At 35.2% G+C, this 23,287-nt stretch overlaps 1 protein-coding gene across 7 annotated transcripts; it reads right to left on the bottom strand.

The window, feature by feature from the left end:
* Positions 1 to 304: 304 nt before the first annotated feature.
* Positions 305 to 22,844, bottom strand: LOC127864586 (zinc finger protein interacting with ribonucleoprotein K-like). 7 transcript variants are annotated; one of them, XM_052404328.1, is made up of 7 exons: positions 19,564 to 19,579; positions 18,556 to 18,867; positions 16,861 to 16,957; positions 15,021 to 15,180; positions 14,188 to 14,344; positions 10,735 to 11,310; positions 305 to 1,434 (listed from the first exon to the last, which is right to left on the bottom strand). In XM_052404328.1, the coding sequence occupies exons 4-7, from the start codon at positions 15,108 to 15,110 to the stop codon at positions 1,091 to 1,093; spliced, it is 1,167 nt and encodes a 388-aa protein (XP_052260288.1). In that variant the 5' UTR covers positions 15,111 to 15,180; positions 16,861 to 16,957; positions 18,556 to 18,867; positions 19,564 to 19,579; the 3' UTR covers positions 305 to 1,090. The 7 variants fall into 7 exon arrangements, with proteins under 7 accessions (XP_052260288.1, XP_052260286.1, XP_052260289.1 ...); XM_052404326.1 differs by lacking the exon at positions 19,564 to 19,579 and having other exon boundaries at positions 18,556 to 19,426; XM_052404329.1 differs by lacking the exons at positions 18,556 to 18,867; positions 19,564 to 19,579 and adding an exon at positions 18,344 to 18,520.
* Positions 22,845 to 23,287: the final 443 nt, after the last annotated feature.

Genomic DNA, 23,287 nt, shown 5'->3' with positions numbered 1-23,287 from the left:
GACTTATTATTTTAACAGTTGATGTTTGTCACCTTAATAAACACAAAAATGGAAAAAAGTAAAAATGTATAAAAATGTCAGTTACATGACTCATTACATTCAGTAGGCGATTTACAAGCAGAAGATACATGTAATTCCAAAAACATTAGCGTTGCCTAGTGATGACATTCTCATACATCATGTAATTTTAACTGCAAACTATGTGCAGCATAACATAAATTACTCATTCGACACACATGTTGCCTAATGAGACTTACTTCGACATGGCTTAAAGTAGCTTATTATACTTAGTGAAAATTTAAAATACATTTGTAATTTATTTCAAAGTTTATATTCATGCAATACATGAAAATTTTATTAACCTTAAGATCTGCAGAAATTTAGCAAGACTATTAATCATGCTCTACTTTTATATCAGAATATGGTTGCATAAAATGCCATAAATAACTTGTTCATTTTAAACTTCGCATATATTTTCCTACCCATAAGGTATACGTAATCATTTGTGTAAATAAACGAATACTTATAAGAACAGGATTGTAGACTTTCTTATTAAAACACTTTAAACAGCAAGGATATAAGTCCTCAAATAATTAAAAGAATACACTTAACGAAGTGTAATAAGCTATGTACCTTAGTACAACATTAACCAGTGTTTTAAACTATTTCCAAAAAACAACAATTCCATGGAAAGACAATCAGACCAAATCAATTGCCTATGCAATTCTTCAGATGTCTTTGTAGATTGCTTTTGTACACGATATCCTTTCCGCATTTTGGGCATTTCAGTTCAACCTTTTGGTGTACAGCAATAACATGGTCCCTCAGCAGAGCAGGCCGACAATACTTCGACTCACACATGGAACAGCGATATTCCTTCTCACCTAGACATACGTTCTTATGAGCCTTCATAGTGTTGCGGTTATTAAACCGCTTACAACAGTTTGTGCACTCATGTGGTAACAAATTACCATGTGTGTTGGTGTGATCATCTCGGATATCCTTTCTTACAAAAGTTTTCTCACACCCTGGATGCAAGCACTTGAAGCTTTTTGAAGGACTACCAATACCATGTATAGTCTGGTGTCTCTCAAGTGAATATTTGGAAAAAAAACGTTTTTCCACACTGTACACACAGATGAGATGCATGTTTATCAGTTTTGTGTTGTAATAGCTGTGTTTCCCCATAAAAAAATAATGTACATGAACCACACTTGTACTGGGCTCCAGCTGCATTGGTGTCATGGACATTCATATGCCGCTTTAGGGTACTTTTGTACTTAAACGTTTTTCCACACACCCTACATTCATACTTTTTTGCGAGTGCCTCTTCTTTCCTTGAAACTTCCATGGAAGACTTATCCAGTAAACTTGCGTCATTGTCATCCTCATGAGGTACATTTTCTGACTCAAAGAAGTTGTCATCCTCCATGTCTGAAATATACAATATGAGCGTAAGCTTGTAGGCATTTGAAACCTATTGTGCGAAGGTACGAATTTAAACTTACGTGCATTCAAAGAACCTACATGCAATGCATGTGTTTTATTTTGTTGTCAATTCATCTTAAAATACCTCTATTGTACGGATATTATCGAGCAAGTGTTTCAAACATACATGATTTTAGTGTATCAAACAAAATGCATTCTATGTAAAACGGGACAGACTATGGAGACAGGAAATCCTTGAAATAATCTAAACTTCGACGATAGTGATGTATTATTAACTTTTGGATTTCATTCCATCTAACACCAGCTTAAATCTTGGTATATTGGTTCGCTGTTTCTGTACAGTGCACAGAATGAACAGGCCAAAGTTGTTTTTTTAGCTCATCTATTTTTTGAAAAAAAATGAGCTATTGTCTTCACCTTGGCGTCGGTGTCGGCGTTTGCGTCCGGTTAAGTTTTGCGTTTAGGTCCACTTTTCTCAGAAAGTATCAATGCTATTGCATTCAAACTTGGTACACTTACTTACTATCATGAGGGGACTGGGCAGGCAAAGTTAGATAACTCTGGCGTGCATTTTGACAGAATTATGTGCCCTTTTTATACTTAGAAAATTGAAAATTTTGGTTAAGTTTTGTGTTTAGGTCCATTTTATTCCTGAAGTATCAAAGCCATTGCTTTCATACTTGCAACACTTACTAACTATCATAAGGGGACTGTGCAGGCAAAGTAATGTAACTCTGACTGGCATTTTGACAGAATTATGTGCCCTTTTTATACATAGAAAATGGAAAATTTGGTTAAGTATTGTGTTTAGGTCCACTTTATTCCTACAGTATCAAAGCTATTGCTTTCATACTTGCAACACTTATTAACTATCATAAGGGGACTGTGCAGGCAAAGTAACGTAACTCTGACTGGCATTTGAATGGAATTATGGGCCCTTTATACATAGAAAATTGAAAATTTGGTTAAGTGTTGTGTTTTGGTCCACTTTACCCCTAAAGTATCATAGATATTTCTTTCATACTTGGAACACTCGCAAACTATCATAAGGGTACAGTAAAAGGACAAGTTGCATAACTCTGGTTGTCATTTTTACGGAATTATGGCCCTTTTTTGACTTAGTAACTTTTAATATATGGTTAAATTTTGTGTTTCGATCCACTTTACTTCTTAAGTATCAAGGCTATTGCTTTCAAACTTCAAATACTCTCATGCTATCATGAGGTTACTGTACCTGGCAAGTTTAATTTTACCTTGACCTTTGAATGACCTTGACTCTCTAGGTCAAATTATTAAATTTTGCTAAAATTGCCATAACTTCTTTATTTATGATTAGATTTGATTGATACTTTGACAAAACTACACTTACCTGACATACCACAATAGACTCCACCCAAACCATCCCCCGTGCCCTCCCCCCCCCCCCCCCCCGAATCCCCCCCTATTTTTTTTTTTTAAGATCATCTCACAAATGGCCACCACACCCTCACACTATAACCCCCCCCCCCCCCCCCCGCACCCCACCCCCCACCCATTTTTTTTTAAACGGTTAAAAACCACAAATATTTATTTTTATTATTTTATGTTTGAAATCCCGTCCAACCAACGCACCCAATTTTTTTTTTTTAAGATCATCTCACAAATAACAACCACACCCTCATACTATACCCCCCCCCCCCGATTTTTTTATATTTTTGGAAGATAATGTAATAAATGTCCACACCCCCACACTATACATCCCTATTCACTCCACCCCTCCCTCCTTTGTGATTGAAAATGAGAGTCCCTTCACCTTTAAAAAGAAAATAGATGAGCGGTCTGCACCCGCAAGGCGGTGATCTTGTATAAATATGGGGCAGAAAAAAGCCATGAAACAAGCTAATGTTTGTTCGATAATATCAATAATCATATAGATATTTACCTTTAAGATTATTATGTTTTATAATAACATTGCTTAATAAGTTAATATTGATTCGAGGATAAAACATTTGAAGCGAGAGAGGGAAGGAAGGAGAGAGAGGGCGGACGGACGGACGTTCTAACTAGAGGTATATTATGGGGTTATGCCTTTGATGTTTCTTTGTTCTTTTTTTTTAACCCCACAAGTATATTTTTAACCCAGTAAGAGCGTTTTTTACGGAATGAACCTAATTGTGTCAAGTTGTACAGAAAACCAGACAAAGAGAACCCCCTACTGTAGCTCTGGTATGTGCGGACAAACTACGGACAAACAGACAGACACTGACAGAGACAGACACAGATAAGAGAAGCAGAGTGAGAGAGATTCACGACGTGTTCGCGAGCTGTTAGTTAATAATCCACATTAGTGGGTTACGCGATTTGCAAACAAACTCTATGTCGTACTTAATAGTTAATACGATAAATACATTTTATCCATGAGGTGAAACTTTAAATGACTTAAAGTAAAACACATACTATGACGTCATTTAATGAGTATAGCGATAAAAGACCAAAGCTATAAAATTTAAATGCAATCTTGACGATTTCTCTCAATATGCATTTACGCTCAAATGGAAAGTACACCCTACACTCAAAATTTGCAGCTCCATGAGATACACATGCATACCAAATATCAAGTTGCCATATTCAATATTGCAAAAGTATTCATAAAATAAGCGATTTGGGCCACATATATTTGACCTCTGACCTTGAAGAATGACCTTGACCTTTCACTACTCAAAATGTGCAGCTCCATGAGATGCACATGCATGCCAAATATCAAGTTGCTATTTTCAATATTGCAAAAGTATTTATAAAATAAGCGATTTGGGCCACATATATTTGACCTCTAACCTTAAAGAATGACCTTGACCTTGACCTTTCACTACTCAAAATGTGCAGCTCCATGAGATACACATGCATGCCAAATATGAAGTTGCTATCTTCAATATAGCAAAAGTTATTGCAAAATGTTAAAGTTGGCGCAAACAGACAGACCAACAGAAAGACCAACAGACAGACCAACAGACAGACCAACAGACAGGGCAAAAATAATATGTCCCCCACTACTATAGTGGGGGACATAAAAAACCCTGGCAGATATGTTACTCGGGGACATTTGTTGATATCATTTTTGGTGCAAAAACTGTTTCATTGGCAAACCTTTAATGAAATTTGTAAATAAAGGTCTAAATTGGGGACAAATCCCTGCATCATGAACTTCAAATAACCACATTTCAACAAGAGCTTGTCACAGTAGTGCCAAATGCCCACCGAAATGTGTTTGCTTGTATGACAACATTTGTTTTAGAGAGTAGAATAATATTTGTACAAACAAATAAAGAGAGACAAGTCATTATGCTCCGGACAAAAAATTACTTTGAAATAAATAAAGGGATATAATTCAAACACTAAGGTAGATAAAGTTATGGTTCTTAGTCACTGCACTTCTCCTACTTGCCATCTGTTTAAGTTTCAAGTTTCAAGTAAATCCCTTCAGTATATTTAGAGTTATGCTCCGGACAAAATTTACTTTAAAGTTATATAAAGGGGAGATAATTCAAAAACTAAGGTAGATAGAGTTATGATTCCTAGTCACTGCACTTTTCCTACTTGCCATCTGTTTATATTTCAAGTTTCAAGTAAATCCCTTCAGTAGATTTAGAGTTATGCTCCGGACAAAAATTAACTTTAAAATTATATTAAAGGGGAGATAATTCAAAAACTAAGGTAGATATAGTTGTGTTCTTGGTCACTGCACTTCTCCTAGTTGACATCTATTTATATTTAAAGTTTCAAGTAAAACCCTTCAGTAGATTTAGAACTATGCTCCGGACAAAAATTTAATTAAAATTATATAAAAGGGGAGATAATTCAAAAACTAAGGTAGATAGAGTTGTGGTTCTTGGTCACTGCACTTCTCCTAGTTGCCATCTGTTTATATTTTAAGTTTCAAGTAAATCCCTTAAGTATATTTAGAGTTATGCTCCGGACAAAAATTTACTTTAAAGTTATATAAAAGGGGAGATAATTCAACAAGAGCTGTCAGAGGCCAGCGCGCTCGACTATTCGAGTGCTTGACAATATAACGTAAGCCATCATGGGGATAGTGTTCATAGTCAATAATTTAATAGATGATCTTTCAAAAATAAAAAAAGGAAAAAAACAAAAAAAATCGGGGGGTGGGGGTTGAGAGGGGGTGTAATGTGGGTTGTGGTCATTTATTAGACGATCTTTAAAAAAATAAAATGAAAGAAAAAAATTTGGGGTGGGGTGGAGGGGGTAGGGGGGTATAACGTGGGGTGTAGTAATTTTTATTAGATGATGTTTAAAAAAATTGGGGGGGGTGGGAGGTAGGGGGTGGGGGGTGAGAGGGGGATAATGTGGTGTGTGGTAATTTATAAGATGATGTTTAAAAAAAAAAATGGGGGTGGGGGGGAAGGGATTCTGGGTAGGGGCGTGGGGTATTGTTTGGGTGGAATCCATTGTGGTATTCAGGTAAGTGTTACGCTAAAATGGAAAGTACACCCTAGTTTTAAATGTTATAATTTGCTGAAATCTGGCTGAATATATTCCTTTAAGGCTTTGGGCTTCAGCAAATGAGAACTGCTTGTTATCTATACAAATACACATAAGAAAGAGCCTTGGATTGGGTTTTGAAAATTTATGTTTACATTTTGCATATGTCATTACCAAAAAGAACGAAAATAAACACACATTGACACATGTGAATTGTCGGAGATGTTTGCAAAGCTGTCAACTTTAAGTCATGTATCATTGATCCCAATTTAGTTCAGATTTGTGAAAGTCTACCCATAATTGGAACTATAGGCATAAAATATTTATATAAACGTTTAGATTGCCTAACTGATGTATATGTTCACCTGTATGAATCAATTGCTTTTCATTAACAATGATTTTCAAACAATAAAAAAAGATACAAAATTAATAAGCTGTCAATAAACTAAGCTTCAAAACGGATATTATTATGAAACCTCAAAGTTCAATGAAAATGATCTACAATGCATCAGAGTGGGCATAAATCAGCTGTAATACATGTATTGAGCTTTTAAGTTTATGAATGAACTGCACTCCTGTCCTATCTTGGCATCTTTGGCACTACACCGGGTCATATCATTTTTTCATCAACATGTTGAATGTAAAGTTGAATTTCTCCACCAACACAATTTTTTTTTAAAGAACCCCTGGCAGATAAGTTACTCGGGAACATTTGTTGATATCATTTTTGGTGCAAAAACTGTTTCATTGGCATACCTTTAATGAAATTTGTAAATAAAGGTCTAAATTGGGGACAAATCCCTGCATCACGGACTTCAAATAAACACATTTCAAAAAGAGCTTGTCACATTAGTGCCAAATGCCTGCTGAAATGTGTTTGCTTGTATGACAACATTTGTTTTAGAGAGTAGAATAATATTTGTAAAAACAAATAAAGGGAGATAATTCATTATGCTCCGGACAAAAATTTACTTTGAAATTAAATAAAGGGATATAATTCAAACACTAAGGTAGATAAAGTTATGGTTCTTAGTCACTGCACTTCTCCTACTTGCCATCTGCTTAAGTTTCAAGTTTCAAGTATATCCCTTCAGTAGACTTAGAGTTATGCTCCGGAAAAAAAGTTACTTTAAAATTATATAAAAGGGGAGATAATTAAAAAACTAAGATAGATAGAGTAATGGTTCTTGGTCACTGCAATTCTCCTAGTTGCCATATGTTTATATTTCAAGTTTCAAGTAAATACCTTTAGTAGATTTTAGAGTTATGCTCTGGACAAAATTTACTTTAAAGTTATACAGAGGGGGAGATAATTCAAAAACTAAGGTAGATAGAGTTATGGTTCTTACAGTGCTCCAGATAAGGGTCGTATTTTCGTAATTACGAATTATTTTCAAGTCCGTTATGTATTTATTTTAAAATCTTGTTGTACCATTAAGAATTACAAAATCAAGTTACGAATATTATGTTTACATCGGTTCGTATCAATTTTTATTGAGTGCTTTTCGCGTATTAAAGATCTTTGCGGTGCTTATATAGAATGGTTATCGGGTTTGTTAAACAAAGCACATTTTTTCCAATAAAAGCGGTGTATACAGTCTATCTGTCAAAAAACAATGGCGGCGCCCAGAGAGCGTCCTAAAAAACTGCAAAGCGTCCAAAAACACGCTTTTAACATATTGTACGCAAAGTGAGCCGAAGTTAAATGTTTAGAAAGACATTATAGACAAGATCTTATACGATGCTGTATGTTCAGTTGCCGACACAGTCGGAAAAGCTAAAAAAAAACGCGACACGACGGGTCCAAACTTAAACACAAAAAACATTGAACGAGAGGAAGGGACAAGTCCCGTGGCTAATCGTTGAAAAGATTGAAGGGGAGACCCGTTTTAATTGTGAAATATGTAAAAATTCATCTAAGGCATGCAATCTAAGCACAGTTTGGGCATATGAAGGTATTTGCAAAATAAAATTGTATAATACTGCAAAAGACACTGTTGAACTCGTTTAAATAACGTTGCTAGTATGTTTATTTTGATTTTTTTGCATGAAAATAACCATTATTATTTATTTTTAGGTCATTTAGAAAAAATATGAATTATTCTCGAAAACTTAGTTGTAACGTTATGAAAAAAAGTTCTGAGTTAAGAATTCTTTTTGAAAATCTGGTAGTAATTTAAGAATTTCACAAAACCTTATCTGGAGCTCTGTTCTTAGTCAATGCACTTTTCCTACTTGCCATCTGTTTATATTTTAAGTTTCAAGTAAATCCCTTCAGTAGATTTAGAGTTATGCTCCGGACAAAAATTTACTTTAAATTTATATAAAAGGGGAGACAATCCAAAAACTAAGGTAGATATAGTTGTGGTTCTTGGTCACTGCACTTCTCCTAGTTGCCATCTGTTTATATTTAAAGTTTCAAGTAAAACCCTTCAGTAGATTTAGAGATATGCTCCAGACAAAAATTTAATTAAAATTATATAAAAGGGGAGATAATTCAAAAACTAAGGTAGATAGAGTTGTGGTTCTTGGTCACTGCACTTCTCCTAGTTGCCATCTGTTTAAATTTCAAGTTTCAAGTAAATCCCTTTAGTATATTTAGAGTTATGCTCCGGACAAAAATTTACTTAAAAGTTATATAAAAGGGGAGATAATTCAACAAGAGCTGTCAGAGGACAGCGCGCTCGACTATTCGAGTGCTTGACAGTATAACGTAAGCCAACATGGGGAAATTGTTCATATTCAATAATTTATTAGACAATCTTTCACAAATAAAAAAAATCGGGGGAGGGGGGAATTGAGAGGGGTTATAATGGGTGTGGTCATTTATTAGACGATCTTTCAGAAAAAAAAATTGGGGGTGGGTGGGGTGGGGGGTGGGGGGGGGGTAGGGGTGAAAGGGGGGTATAATGTGGGGTATAGTAATTTATTAGATGATGTTGAAAAAAATTGGGGGGGGGGGTAGAGGGGGGTAGGGGGGTGAGAGGGGGGTATTATGTGGTGTGTGGTAATTTATAAGATGATGTTTAACAAAAAAACAATTTTTTGGGGGGAGGCGGAGGTTGGGAGGGGGGGGGGGAAGGGATTCTGGGTAGGGGCGTGGGGTATTATATGGGCGGAATCCATTGTGGTATTCAGGTAAGTGTTGTTTTGTCAAAGTTATAATAAAATGTGATCATAAATAAAGAATTTATGGCAATTTAAGCAAAATTTTCAATTATCTAAGTGTAAAAGGGGCCATAATGATGTCAAACTGCTTGATACAGTGGTCTGCTCTTGTTTATAGGTTGGGGTCATGTTGGTAAACAAGTATGCAACATATAAAAGCAATATGTCAAAGGATATAGGTAATATTTGGGGTAGCATGCAAACTTTAACATATATTTCTCAATAATATGCATATTCTAAGTATAAAGGGGCAATAACATCGATTTTTTTCCTTCTTAATAAAGTACCGGTAAACCGCACTTTCCCAATAACAAAAAAACTACAAATTTCCCAATTGCTGTCCAAAAAATTTCCAATTAAGGAAAAAACAAAAAAAAAATATTTTATTTTTGGAAAATGCAACATGTTGTTAGTTTCCCTATGCAGCTCTATGGTTTGAACCTAGGTAAATAGAATATTGACAGCTTGAAAACACTAAGTTATCAATTTTAAAGTACATGTATTTGGGAGCATAAAATAAAATTCTCCAATTTCCCAATTTGAGGGTTTCACAACTCGATTTTTCCCAATTTTCAGGTTTTCACAACTCAATTTTTCCCAATTGGACCGGTGCGGGTACTTTTCCCAATTGGACAAAAAAATCGCTGAATAATTATGACAAAATGCTTGATAGAGTTGTCTGCTCTTGTTTATAGGTTGGGGTGATGTTGGTAAACAAGTATGCAAAATATGAAAGCAATATGTCAAGGGACAATGAAAATAAATGGGGTAGTACGAAAAACTTTAACATTTGCTGCATATTCTAAGTGGAAAAGGGGCCATAATTATGTCAAAATGCTTGATAGAGTTGTCTGCTCTTGTTTATAAATTGGGGTCATGTTGGTAAACAAGTATGCAAGATATGAAAGCAATATGTCAAGGGACGAAGAAATAATTGGGGTAGTACGAAAACTTTAACATTAGCACGCTAACGGTAACGGAAACGCCGATGCTGGGGTGAGTAGGATAGCTCCACTTTATATTTCATATATAATAGTCGAGCTAAAAACTAAGGTACGTGTAGATAGAGTTATGGTTCTTGGTCACTGCACTTCTCTTAGCTGCCATCTGTTAATATTCCAAGTTTAAAGTTAATCCATTGAATAGATTTGGAGTTATGCTCAGGACGAAGTTTCAGCCAGACGGACAAGACCAATTACTATATCCCCTCCGAATTTTTTTTCGGCGGGGATAATTAATAATTATTACCAGTATTTTTCTAACATACATGATAAAACCTTTCCATTTACTAAAATATATTTTAATTCAAAAATGCCTTTAAACAATTATAGAACTGTTATTAGAAATTGATCAGAAACATTTCCGAGCATGTCCAACTTTTAACATCATATCGGGTTTCTGGGGGTGTAAATTTTACCTTTTAGTTATGCTACTTATAGTTTTGCCTCGTTCTGGAAAAACTGGGTTTAATGAATGGATGAATTTTCTCTAAGTAACGTCCCAGATTAGTCAGTGCAGTTTGCCACTGTCCCCTTTTTATGGAATTTTTGTTTGAAGGAAGTATCTTCTAAACAAAAATCCAGTGTAGGTGAATTGTTGTCCCAGATAAGGATTTGCCCACTACAGATATAAACTTACTGTGATGAGCCATTGGGTTTTCCATGACCTGACCCGTCGAGCTACCTGAGGCCTCTGTCGAATACTGACCCAGGTCAATAGACTCATCCGGGTCCCAGCCTGAGTCCTGCTTATAGTCCACCCCAGACTCAATCTTCACTCTGACACCCACAACACTGTCATTGTTATCACCTTCCTCTCCAGCAGAGTTATCTTCCTTGACAAGGTGTCCGTCAACCTTTGTTGTATTGTTACTCTGTATGTCATTCTTAGGGAAATGGGATTCATTTGCGTCAGACTGTTCTTCAGAATCCAGGGACACAGTACCAGCATCCTCATCCAGTTCTGCACCTTCAGTAGCTGAGGCAAAAGCTTTGGAATCTCTGGCAGTGTTGGCCACTATTGCAAGAGGAACTACTGGGCTGTCACTGGCCAACTTGAAAGCCTTTCTATTGCTAGGGTACGGCTGGTGTCTTTGGAATGTGCAGGTATTGGCCCGTGTCGCGCCAACATGATGATGGGTCTGACGTGACTGATGTACCAGCCTGTACGATGGCAAAGGCTGTATTCTTTCCTGTTGCGCCTTCACATGGAAACCTGAAGAAATGGTTTTTATTTGAATATCTTTTGTAGATATAGAGACAAGAGCTGTCAGAGAACAGCGCGCTTGACTATTCGAGTGCTTGACAGTATAACGTAAGCCATCATGGGGAAATTGTTCATATTCAATAATTTATTAGACGATCTTTCAAAAATAAAAAAAAAGGAAAAATAATATAAAAAAAATTTGGGGGGGGGGGGGTAGGGGGGGAGTGAGAGGGGGGTATAATGTGGGGTGTGGTAATTTATTAGATGATGTTTAAAAAAAAATTGGGGGGGGGGAGGTTGGGGGGGAAGAGATTCTGGGTAGGGGCGTGGGGTATTGCTTGGGTGGAATCCATTGTGGTATTCAGGTAAGTGTTGTTTTGTCAAAGTAATAATAAAACGTGATCATAAATAAAGAAGTTATGGCAATTTAAGCAAAATGTTCAATTATCTAAGTGTAAAAGGGGCCATAATTATGTCAAAATGCTTGATACAGTGGTCTGCTCTTGTTTATAGGTTGGGGTCATGTTGGTAAACAAGTATGCAACATATAAAAGCAATATGTCAAAGGATATAGGAAATATTTGGGGTAGTATGCAAACTTTAACATAGATTTGTCAATAATATGCATATTCTAAGTATAAAAGGGGCAATAATTATAACAAAATGCTTGATAGAGTTGTCTGCTCTTGTTTATAGGTTGGGGTGATGTAGGTAAACAAGTATGCAAAATATGAAAGCAATATGTCAAGGGACAATGAAAATAAATGGAGTAATACGAAAACTTAAACATTTGCTGCATATTCTAAGTGGAAAAGGGGCCATAATTATGACAAAATGCTTGATAGAATTGTCTGCTCTTGTTTATAGGATGGGGTCATGTTGGTAAACAAGTATGCAAGATATGAAAGCAATATGTCAAGGGACAATGAAAATAATTGGGGTAGTACGAAAACTTGAGCATTTGCACGCTTACGCTTACCGAAACGCCGACGCTGGGGTGAGTAGGAAAGTGAGTTTCATATATAATAGTCGAGCTAAAAATGGACTTGTTGCACACAGAGCTTAACCTTATTTTCTCCGAACAAAAAAAGGGCATAAGTCTGATTAATTACAGATCATGGTTATATGCCTTGGTTGGTGACCTCAAACAATGAACCAAAAGACATGTGTGAAGTTTCAGTTGAATGTTGTTACGGACTACAGAGATATGTATTTATTGCACTCAAACTTTATTTTGAAGTTCTTCAGTAGATGTTTATAAAGACCCTGAACACATATGAAAAGATACCTTTCAATATCTGTTGTAGATATAAAAATTGGCTTGTAAATAAAGGGCCAATCATTTTGCTTAATTGAAGGTCAGAGTTATGGAACTTTCTAAGTGACAGACAAAAGGACCTCAAACACATGTGTTTATGGAGAATTCAATACCTATTGAATAAACAGTGATATTGAGATGTTGCATGCAAACCTAAACTAAGCTTTACACAGGCACAGACAAATAGGGGAGTACAATTGCTAGGACTATCCTTCAAGCTTAACAATAAAAACCTATTACAAGCCGCAGGTCTTTATACAATCATGGAATATGCCTTAACAATCCTAGGGAAAGGTTTGACTGATTTCAGCAGGCACAACAAGGCTTAGGGCCACTGATTTTTAACACCTCCTTGTGTGATTTGTACTCATCCTTTTCACATCAATTGTAAAATGATGTATGATATGTTATAATATAAAATTTAAAACTAAGCATCTGTTTGAGGGACACAAATGTCCCAGCCATATTCCAATAGACTAAAAATGTTACAAGTATTGTTTGCTGCACAAACTGGTATTAAAATGATACAAATGTAAGTGTAACTAATATATAGCATGTACATGTATATACAAGTCCTTTGTAAATGTTTTTTAATGTAAAGTCTATTTTACATATGTGCCATTGACATTTAAACATGCACCCTATTTGGTTATTTCACGCCATACACCATCCAGATACATGCATTAAGCTATATTTGTCAAGTCTATTTTCCAGTGTCCACTATGACCTCAACCTTGAAGCTAGCTATGTGGTTGTTGCATGCAACATGTGGACTGGATATGATGATAATTTGTGATAATTTATTTTGAATCCCATTATGCACATAAAAATGTTGGTCTGACATATGTACTTTCACCATATAAAAATAAGGCATATGCAAAAACTTAATATCCACTGTCTGTGACCTTGACCTTAAAGCAAGAGACATGGTTGTTGCACAGGACACAACATTTTGATATAATAGTCATTTGTAGCAATTTATTTCTAAATCTCTTCATACTAGACAAAATTATGAGCCGGACACAAAGATGTAACATTGACTGTATAAGGAATATGCAAAAGCTCAAATGTCCACTGTGACTTTGACCTTGAAACAAAAAAATGGTTGTTGCACACAGCACATCTCCTTGATATGATGGTCCTTTGTGCCAATTTATTTTTAAATCCCTTTATACTTCACAAAGTGATGGGCTGGTCATAATTATGTACCTTCACTAAATGCATAACAAAATGTCAAATGTGACATTGACCTAAAAGTGAGCAAAATTTGGCGGACATGTAGTCTTGTTATAATGATCATTTGTGCAAATTTATTTCAAAATACAAAAGTATAAATCAAAATCAAAATGTCCCACACAATTAAACACACACACACAGACAGTTGACACACACACCGACAGTTGTAACACTTAATGCTCTTCAGCCATTATCACTGGTTGGCAAAAAAATGCACTCATACCATCGGACAAAAGGCCAGAATATTCAGCTCATCCTGAAACAAAACTCCTGATTCAGTACGAGCAGAAAACTGGAATCTGTTTGCCCTGAATGGGAATATTCAAACCTACTTTTCAGGCAGTATCCAAGAAACTTGGACTTGACATCATCATTCTCCTGGAGGAAAGATTTTCCAGACTCTGACCCGAGGTGGCTGAGAGATCCATCAGACACGCTGGCTGTCAGGATAACGGACTCCTCATCAGTACACGCTGCCAGCTGGTCAATCTGAAGACATACACACAGTTAAAGTATTATGAAGAAGAAGAATAAAACTAGAAATGAGCTCCCAATCTGAGAAAATAAGGCCTAATGCATGTGCGTAAAGCGTTGAACATGATTAGCCTTAGCAGTTCGCAAGGAAGAAGGGAATTCCGTTAAAAGACAAATTATAATAAAGGGAAAAGTTCACCTCTAATAAGCCTGTGCAGATTGCAGAGGCTAGACTAAGACAATTCTTTTATCACATGCATTAAGCCCCATTTTTCCACAGCACTGCTAAAATTCATTTTATTAGAAAACTGAGTCCACTAGGCTATTTTTAGATGACACATACTGCTTTTAATTTTTTGTTTGTTCAAAGGAAGTCTATTAAATACCTAAGTTCACTGAAACCCTAAAAATTGGTGTAACATGACCCAAATTTCTGCATAACAAAAAAATATATTGCACCATAACAGTCTATGCACTCCACATAAAAGACTTGAATGTTCTTAAATGTCATGTTATACTGACAATTATATTAGCATTGTCATTGTTCATCAATCAATAATTTTTTAGGCTTGTTACTGTTAGGCTTTTAAGACAATTTGTTCATGAAATAACAATGATTCGGTTTCTTTTATTTAAAGTCAATTATAATGTTTCTTTCTTTTTAACTATACTTTTCAAGAATGGTACATACCAGTTGCTGGATCTGTGCCTTGAGAACTGCTTTCAATATGAACTTGTAGCCAGGCAGGTCCCCGATCACATCCATGTCTATGCCTACCATCTTGTCTCACTTTTAAGAAACGTAAGACTGGATCATTTGAATTTTTCTGGGTTAAGTGTGACACTTTTCACTGAAATAAATATATGATGGTATTAAAGATTCTTTTATTACTAACAGTTTGTTTGGATTTTTTCATGGTTTTCTACAGTATTTCAGTAACGTGATTCAGTAAAAGTATGACTAAAATTGAAAACAAATTGTCACACTCAAAGACAGAATGTCACCTACATGTATTATTTCTATTAATATTATGTGCCTTTTCGTTGGGGAGACAAAATGTTGAACATTTAGTCCTTGTTTTATTCTGAAGTAAGTTCGCATTGTATCTTCTATGATAAAAAAACTTGTTAAAATACAGTTTCATCATTGTTACCTTGATAGTTTGTTAACATTCTATGGTGGATTGTAATTTCCTTAAGTTAAGTGTCAAAGTTGAGTGAAAACAGAATGTTGAAGGATTGTGAAATGCGGTCATAACGTATTAAATGGTTTCCAGTCAACTCGTACCTAAGTCACCTCGTACCCTAGTCAACTCGTACCCGATTTGGTCAACTCGTACTTTAGTCATTTTTTAGATTGGTCAACTCGTACCTTTTTAATTTTTGTTCTTTATGGAAACAAATTGCGATGGGTGTTTGCATGCATTTGATGTGTTTTATGTTTATTGCAGGTACGAGTTGACCAAATAAAGTTATATTTGGCATAGACTAACATAAATTGTATGGTTTTTTACCAGGGTACGATATGACTAATTAAAGTAATTACCTATATATATATATATATATATATATATATATATATATATATATATATATATATATATATATATATATATATAATATATATATTATTAATATGTCCAATATACAAAGATTATATTATCTTTCAAAATATATAGAAATAATTTATCTTTCAAAATATATATTTATTAACAACTATCATTATCGATGTTAAAAGAAAAAAATTTACGGTATGATTCAGTAAAATATTTGTTAACTTCTTCCATTGCATGATTTTTATAAATATTACCAAATTGCAAAATAATTATCATCCATGTCGTTACACTTGTGTATTAGTTAATAAATTTTGTTGTTGTTGTTGTTGTTGATATATATGCCTTGAATTATGGTTCGTCTCAAAATTGAGTCCATGATTTAATCAATTAATCAACACCTAAAATACTTATTACCACCAACGTGACACGGGTCGTTAATATCGTAATTTACCTAATCTTCACCTTTGTTAAATATTGATTAACACATTACTTGACACGGGTCGTTAATATCTAAATCGATTTAATCTGCACCTTTGTAAAAATGAAGAACACCTTTGTATCCAAACTAACAACTAACTAATCAATTTAAAAAGATTAGGATTATTGTGTAAAACAAACGGATTTAATGAGTATTTAGATGCTTTAGCATTCTTCAATAAAATTATTAGATTTCCATGTAAATTTGAAACAACGGTCATGATATTCGAATAATTTGAACATTAAAATAAAAAGAATGCAAGTTATTGTCTCATGTGTTTTTATTTTGCATTTATAAAACACTTAAATAACACATACTACATTCACATTTAACACAAAAAAAACAATATATTTCACACAGGGTAACAAACAAACCATCTTATACAAATACTTCATACATGTATTGAACACAAGAACTTTTATTAAAATTAATACAACGACCGACATAGATTATGTTCAGCAACAAAGTTTCACACTTGAAACAGAAACAGAACCAACCCTTGTGTTCTGGGTTTTTCAACGTCTGTAGAGTTCACAACACGATTGGAGATAGCATCGACGATTTGAAGAGGTCGGTCCCCGCATCAACATTGGCCTGAAATAGAATAATAAAAAGTTGCAAACACAATATACCGACAATCAGAAATAAATATCAATATTCGCTTAAACTCATAACACACATTTGACTCAATGAATATGCGACTAATATGTCTTTATTTGATTAACATCCGAACTTCTTTCGACACATTCAAATTACACTTTTATAGCCTCGTCATGTGAAAATGGGTCTTAAAGCGTTTCTCTTACTCTTAGTAACTCTTACTCTAACGTACATTTAGTCGTGTTACTATGTCAATTGCGGAAGAGAAACCTATCACCGAAGATGTATTTTAACATATATAATATATATCGGTCATTTTGGTTTGCTTATACAATAAATGGTCTTTTTAATTGAAAAGGCAGACGAAATCGACTAAAGTTTTAATATAAATTGACGTTCTATCACTCCATTTGGAGACCGTTTACATAATTCACGAAATTGGCCTTTAAGTTGCGCTGCTTACCATTTTAATATTTATATAATTAAATAATAATAATCTTATACCTTAATGTTTTTATTATAATTGAACATTTTCTTTGAGGCCAATTTCTACAAAAATTAAAATATACTGCTCTGTTTCATTTACATAATTTATGTTTATTTACTTAATCATACGCTAATAATCATATTAAAAATCATATTAAAGATAATTTCTAAAAAAATTAATAATAACAGTTCTGTTTTATAAACATGATTTATGCATGCATCAATATTTAGTATACTCTTTAGGATAATAGTTTCAACTTAATAATCATATTCTACATAACTAATTTCAATATGATTTAGTAATTGTTCTCAATGTTAACTATATTAGGTTAATACGACACTCAATCAATTAACACAGACCGTTATCTCTTTAATCTCTTAATTAATCGACATTGATCAATAAAGGCCAGTTGCTACTTCGCACAGCGCAATACACGCGAGAAGTTGATCAGTTTAGTAAATTGAATATTGATGATGTTTTTATTGAGATTTAATGATGTTTGTATGAATTTTAAATTTATTTGCCTATGCAGGGATCGACAAGATTACAATAAATTAGATAATCTGACAGACGGTGGTTATATATTGCTGAATGAAAGAACCATAAACAACGCAAGAAGTTACACTCAAAATCTCATAATCTTAATGATTATAATACACATATTAATGTACAAATAATTTATAAATTTAATATATACAGCTTACATATAAAATAATAAATGATGCACTTTATATTGTGTAAATTATAATTTACAGTTTACATACTCACCAGTTCCAAATAGTTTATTATAAATGATTATAGCTAGTAATAATGATAAAATAATAAAAACTGAATAGTTATATTTTATTGAAATGTTTTTATTATATACAATTGACAAATTAAATTAAACTAACCAGTTCCATAAAGCCGATGCTGCCAACGTTCACAAACGTCGCGGACCCGATACCGTATACATTTGTATACGTTTGTACTGGCGCTATATAATTATAAAGATTTAAATAACATCAGTTATAACAAAAAAAGGTTTGTATTCCTTAGTTTAAGCTTCTATAGAGGTCCGTTTCTCGAATGAAACTTATGAAAAAAATATAAAGGAATTACTTACCAGATTTACAGTGTCTGTGTTGCCATCTATCACATTCATTGCACATAATGGCCTTAAACTCATCGGAAACAATATGTCCACAAACAACACAAACACAGTCCCTATCTCCCTCATCCATGATGAAGCAGATTAATTAAACAAAACACTTTTAAATTGAAATCCACGATAAACAATAAATCTAAATAAGTCCAAGACACGAAACACAGAGTCCGTATTTAGTTTCAAGATATTAAAGATTAATGATTAAAGCCAATCTGCGCGTGTCATTTTAGATGCACGACAAACAAATTGTTTAACAAATCGCCGACGGTCCTATTGTCATAAAGGTGTTATTAGTCAACATCTTATCAAACAAAACGCCGACAAACACGTCCTTTATAATTATACACGTGTGAAAAAATAATGAACTTGTCTACTTTTGAAAAAAAATACATTTTTTGTATAACCTTTATCTATATTCATATCAAAATCATATACAAAAACATATTTCACGTCTTTGATATATATAAATAATATTTAGGAGGGTACGTGTTGACCAATTCGGGTACGAGTTGACTAGTGGGGGTACGAGTTGACCAAAAATCGGGTACGAGTTGACCAAATCGGGTACAAGTTGACCGAAGCCGAAGGTACGAGTTGACTTAGGTACGAGTTGACTAGCTCCCTATTAAAAAGCGTTTTCAGATGCAAGCACATAGAGAAAAGTACACAAGTCATAAGTGGAAATTAAATTAATCTGTAAAAATGAACACCGTGCAACAGTAAAAGTAAAAATAAGACATATCCCGGTGTGACCCAAATTCGACGATGTAACAGTTACATGAAGCAATATATAGCAAATAATGAAAGAAATAATGAAATGTTTAATAGCACAAAATAATATTTTAAACTCGGCTGTATTACTTTGAAATGATTCCAAGACAATAATCATCCATTTAATCAATACAAATAGAACATCGTCGAATTTAGGTGTCGTCGAATTTGGGTTGCGGTAGGATAACACATTACCGAGTAAGATGTTTTGTGTTTGTTGTTGTTATCGGCTCAAACGCCCAAGTAAATCTCCTCACATAAAAGGCAACACACCACTAGTAAAAATATAAATGTTTCCTTCGTAGAATAAGTTATGCCTAAATATCTTTGTTTATGATGCAAAAATGCTTAGTGCTCTGCATACAGCTTTTCATAACCCACATGTATTTAAAAAAATATATGAATGACATTGTCCAAAATCCATTATGTAGTTAATTAAATGTAAGCGTTACTGCGTGTGTAAACCTTTTAATTTAGTTTTACAGTTTTTGTCTTTGATTAGACAATTGTCGTTTTACGTAGAATATAAATGTGATTTGGTTTCAGTTTGTTACAATCGATAAGGCCCTCGAAGTATTCAATATGAATAATATAAAGAGTTTTAAGACTATGTGTGTTAATGTTGTAAAAAAAATCATGCTTATTTGACGCCGCTCAGAACTACTCGATGCAAAATAGTATGGGCATATACGGGCCAATAATAGCCACGTGTATCAGCAAAATTGTATGGGCATATACGGGCCAATAACAGACACGTGTATCAGCAAAATTGTATGGGCACATATGGGCCAATAATAGCCACGTGTATCAGCAAAATTGTATGGGCATATACGGGCCAATAACAGCCACGTGGATCAGCAAAATTGTATGGGCATATACGGGCCAATAACAGCCACGTGGATCAGCAAAATTGTATGGGCATATACGGGCCAATAACAGCCACGTGTATCAGCAAAATTGTATGGGCATATACGGGCCAATAACAGCCACGTGTATCAGCAAAATTGTATGGGCATATACGGGCCAATAATAGCCACGTGTATCAGCAAAATTGTATGGGCATATACGGGCCAATAACAGCCACGTGTATCAGCAAAATTGTATGGGCATATACGGGCCAATAATAGCCACGTGTATCAGCAAAATTGTATGGGCATATACGGGCCAATAATAGCCACGTGTATCAGCAAAATTGTATGGGCATATACGGGCCAATAACAGCCACGTGTATCAGCAAAATTGTATGGGCATATACGGGCCAATAACAGCCACGTGTATCAGCAAAATTGTATGGGCATATACGGGCCAATAATAGCCACGTGTATCAGCAAAATTGTATGGGCATATACGGGCAAATAATAGCCACGTGTATCAGCAAAATTGTATGGACAGATCCGCGCTAATAACAGCCACGTGTATCAGCAAAATTGTATGGACAGATTCGGGCCGATAACAGCCACGCGTATTAGCAAAATTGTATGGACAGATCCGGGCCAATAACAGCCACGCGTATTAGCAAAATTATATGTACAGATCCGAGCCGATAACAGCCACGCGTATTAGCAAAATTGTTTGGGCAGATCCGGGCCAATAACAGCCACATGTATAAGCAAAATTGTATGGACAGATCCGCGCCAATAACAGCCACGTGTATAAGCGAAATTGTACGCACAGAACCGGGCCAATAACAGCTACGTGTATCAGAAAAATTGTATGAACAGATCCGAGCCAATAAAAGCCACGTGTTTCAGCAAAATTATATGGACAGATCCGGGCCAATAAAAGCCACGTGTTTCAGCAAAATTGCATGGACAGATCCGGACCAATAAAAGCCACGTGTTTCAGCAAAATTGTATGGAGAGATCCAGACCAATAACAACAACGTGTTTCAGCAAAATTGTATGGACAGATCCGGAGCAATAACAGCCACGTGTTTCAGCAAAATTGTATGGAGAGATCCAGACCAATAACAACAACGTGTTTCAGCAAAATTGTATGGACAGATCCGGACCAATAACAGCCACGTGTTTCAGCGAAATTGTATGGAGAGATCCAGACCAATAACAACAACGTGTTTCAGCAAAATTGTATGGGCATATACGGGCCAATAATAGCCACGTGTATCAGCAAAATTGTATGGGCATATACGGGCAAATAATAGCCACGTGTATCAGCAAAATTGTATGGACAGATCCGCGCTAATAACAGCCACGTGTATCAGCAAAATTGTATGGACAGATTCGGGCCGATAACAGCCACGCGTATTAGCAAAATTGTATGGACAGATCCGGGCCAATAACAGCCACGCGTATTAGCAAAATTATATGGACAGATCCGAGCCGATAACAGCCACGCGTATTAGCAAAATTGTTTGGGCAGATCCGGGCCAATAACAGCCACATGTATAAGCAAAATTGTATGGACAGATCCGCGCCAATAACAGCCACGTGTATAAGCGAAATTGTACGCACAGAACCGGGCCAATAACAGCTACGTGTATCAGAAAAATTGTATGAACAGATCCGAGCCAATAAAAGCCACGTGTTTCAGCAAAATTATATGGACAGATCCGGGCCAATAAAAGCCACGTGTTTCAGCAAAATTGCATGGACAGATCCGGACCAATAAAAGCCACGTGTTTCAGCAAAATTGTATGGAGAGATCCAGACCAATAACAACAACGTGTTTCAGCAAAATTGTATGGACAGATCCGGAGCAATAACAGCCACGTGTTTCAGCAAAATTGTATGGAGAGATCCAGACCAATAACAACAACGTGTTTCAGCAAAATTGTATGGACAGATCCGGACCAATAACAGCCACGTGTTTCAGCGAAATTGTATGGAGAGATCCAGACCAATAACAACAACGTGTTTCAGCAAAATTGTATGGACAGATCCGGACCAATAACAGCCACGTGTTTCAGCAAAATTGTATGGACAGATCCGGACCAATAACAACAACGTGTTTCAGCAAAATTGTATGGAGAGATCCAGACCAATAACAACAACGTGTTTCAGCAAAATTGTATGGACAGATCCGGACCAATAACAACAACGTGTTTCAGCAAAATTGTATGGACAGATCCGGACCAGTAACAACCACTATAAGAAATACTTTGTGAACGGTTCACGGACATATGCATGACTGTATAGACTGATCCGGAACCATAACAACTAACGCTTATATATTGTATAACGTATTCGGAGCAATATCACCCACCTGTATAAGCAAGAGTATATGGATGGATTCGGGTTCGGGAACTCAAGTCTCATTTCCTACAGAGGAATTTTTAGTCGTTATTCGGAACTCACTGAAACCTTCGCTAATGTGTATGTGGTTCAAATAAAAATGACATGAAACCACTTGGTTATGTATTGTAATTTTCAACCAAGGTTACCGTAAAACTTGTGCAAAATTGTGAATATTAATGCGATGTCAATACATTTTACAAGTATCAAATACTGTTGCGTACAGCTGTCCCGTTTTGTACTAACCCGTATTGACTTAATTAGTTAGTCGTAAACAAGTTTCAACCAAATAACGCCGCCAGATTTATTCTGTACTGTATAACACACGTCGATTGTTGGATTACAACAGCGGATATATAAAACTCTGGAATATCTGGTTCGTGGAGCTAAGCAGTTATTTTTGTTCGAAAAAAGAAAACGTTTCCGACGTATAAAAATAGAGATGAAGAATCTGTGTCGCGGATGAGTCACCACAGGATGTAAACAAACAAGTATAAAAAAAGAGATAATTCATGAAGGTGAACCGATTGAAATTTCAAGCAAAACAATTACAAGAAAGAAAGTAGAAAACCTTATCTGCAAACTGGATAGCCGATTCAAGTTTAACTGTTCTGCTGCTCATCCACCGAATAGCACCTCTTTAGTTCTATGATAAAAAAAACGCGACC

The sequence above is a fragment of the Dreissena polymorpha genome, chromosome 1 (assembly GCF_020536995.1).
Source record: "Dreissena polymorpha isolate Duluth1 chromosome 1, UMN_Dpol_1.0, whole genome shotgun sequence".
In the NCBI taxonomy this organism is placed as follows: Eukaryota; Metazoa; Mollusca; class Bivalvia; order Myida; family Dreissenidae; genus Dreissena; species Dreissena polymorpha.
The sequence above is the reverse complement of the archived record's forward strand: the minus strand, read 5'-3'. Positions and strand labels throughout refer to the sequence as shown.

What these genes read in the sequence shown, in the direction of transcription:
- LOC127864586 (XM_052404331.1), bottom strand. Translation starts at nt 15,110, where the DNA reads ATGGTAGGCATAGACATGGATGTGATCGGGGACCTGCCTGGCTACAAG. An exon ending in AGGCACAGATCCAGCAACTG is followed by an intron (nt 14,345 to 15,020) that starts GTATGTACCATT and finishes GTATGTCTTCAG; the next exon opens with ATTGACCAGCTGGCAGCGTG. An exon ending in TCTTGGATACTGCCTGAAAA is followed by an intron (nt 11,311 to 14,187) that starts GTAGGTTTGAAT and finishes CCATTTCTTCAG; the next exon opens with GTTTCCATGTGAAGGCGCAA.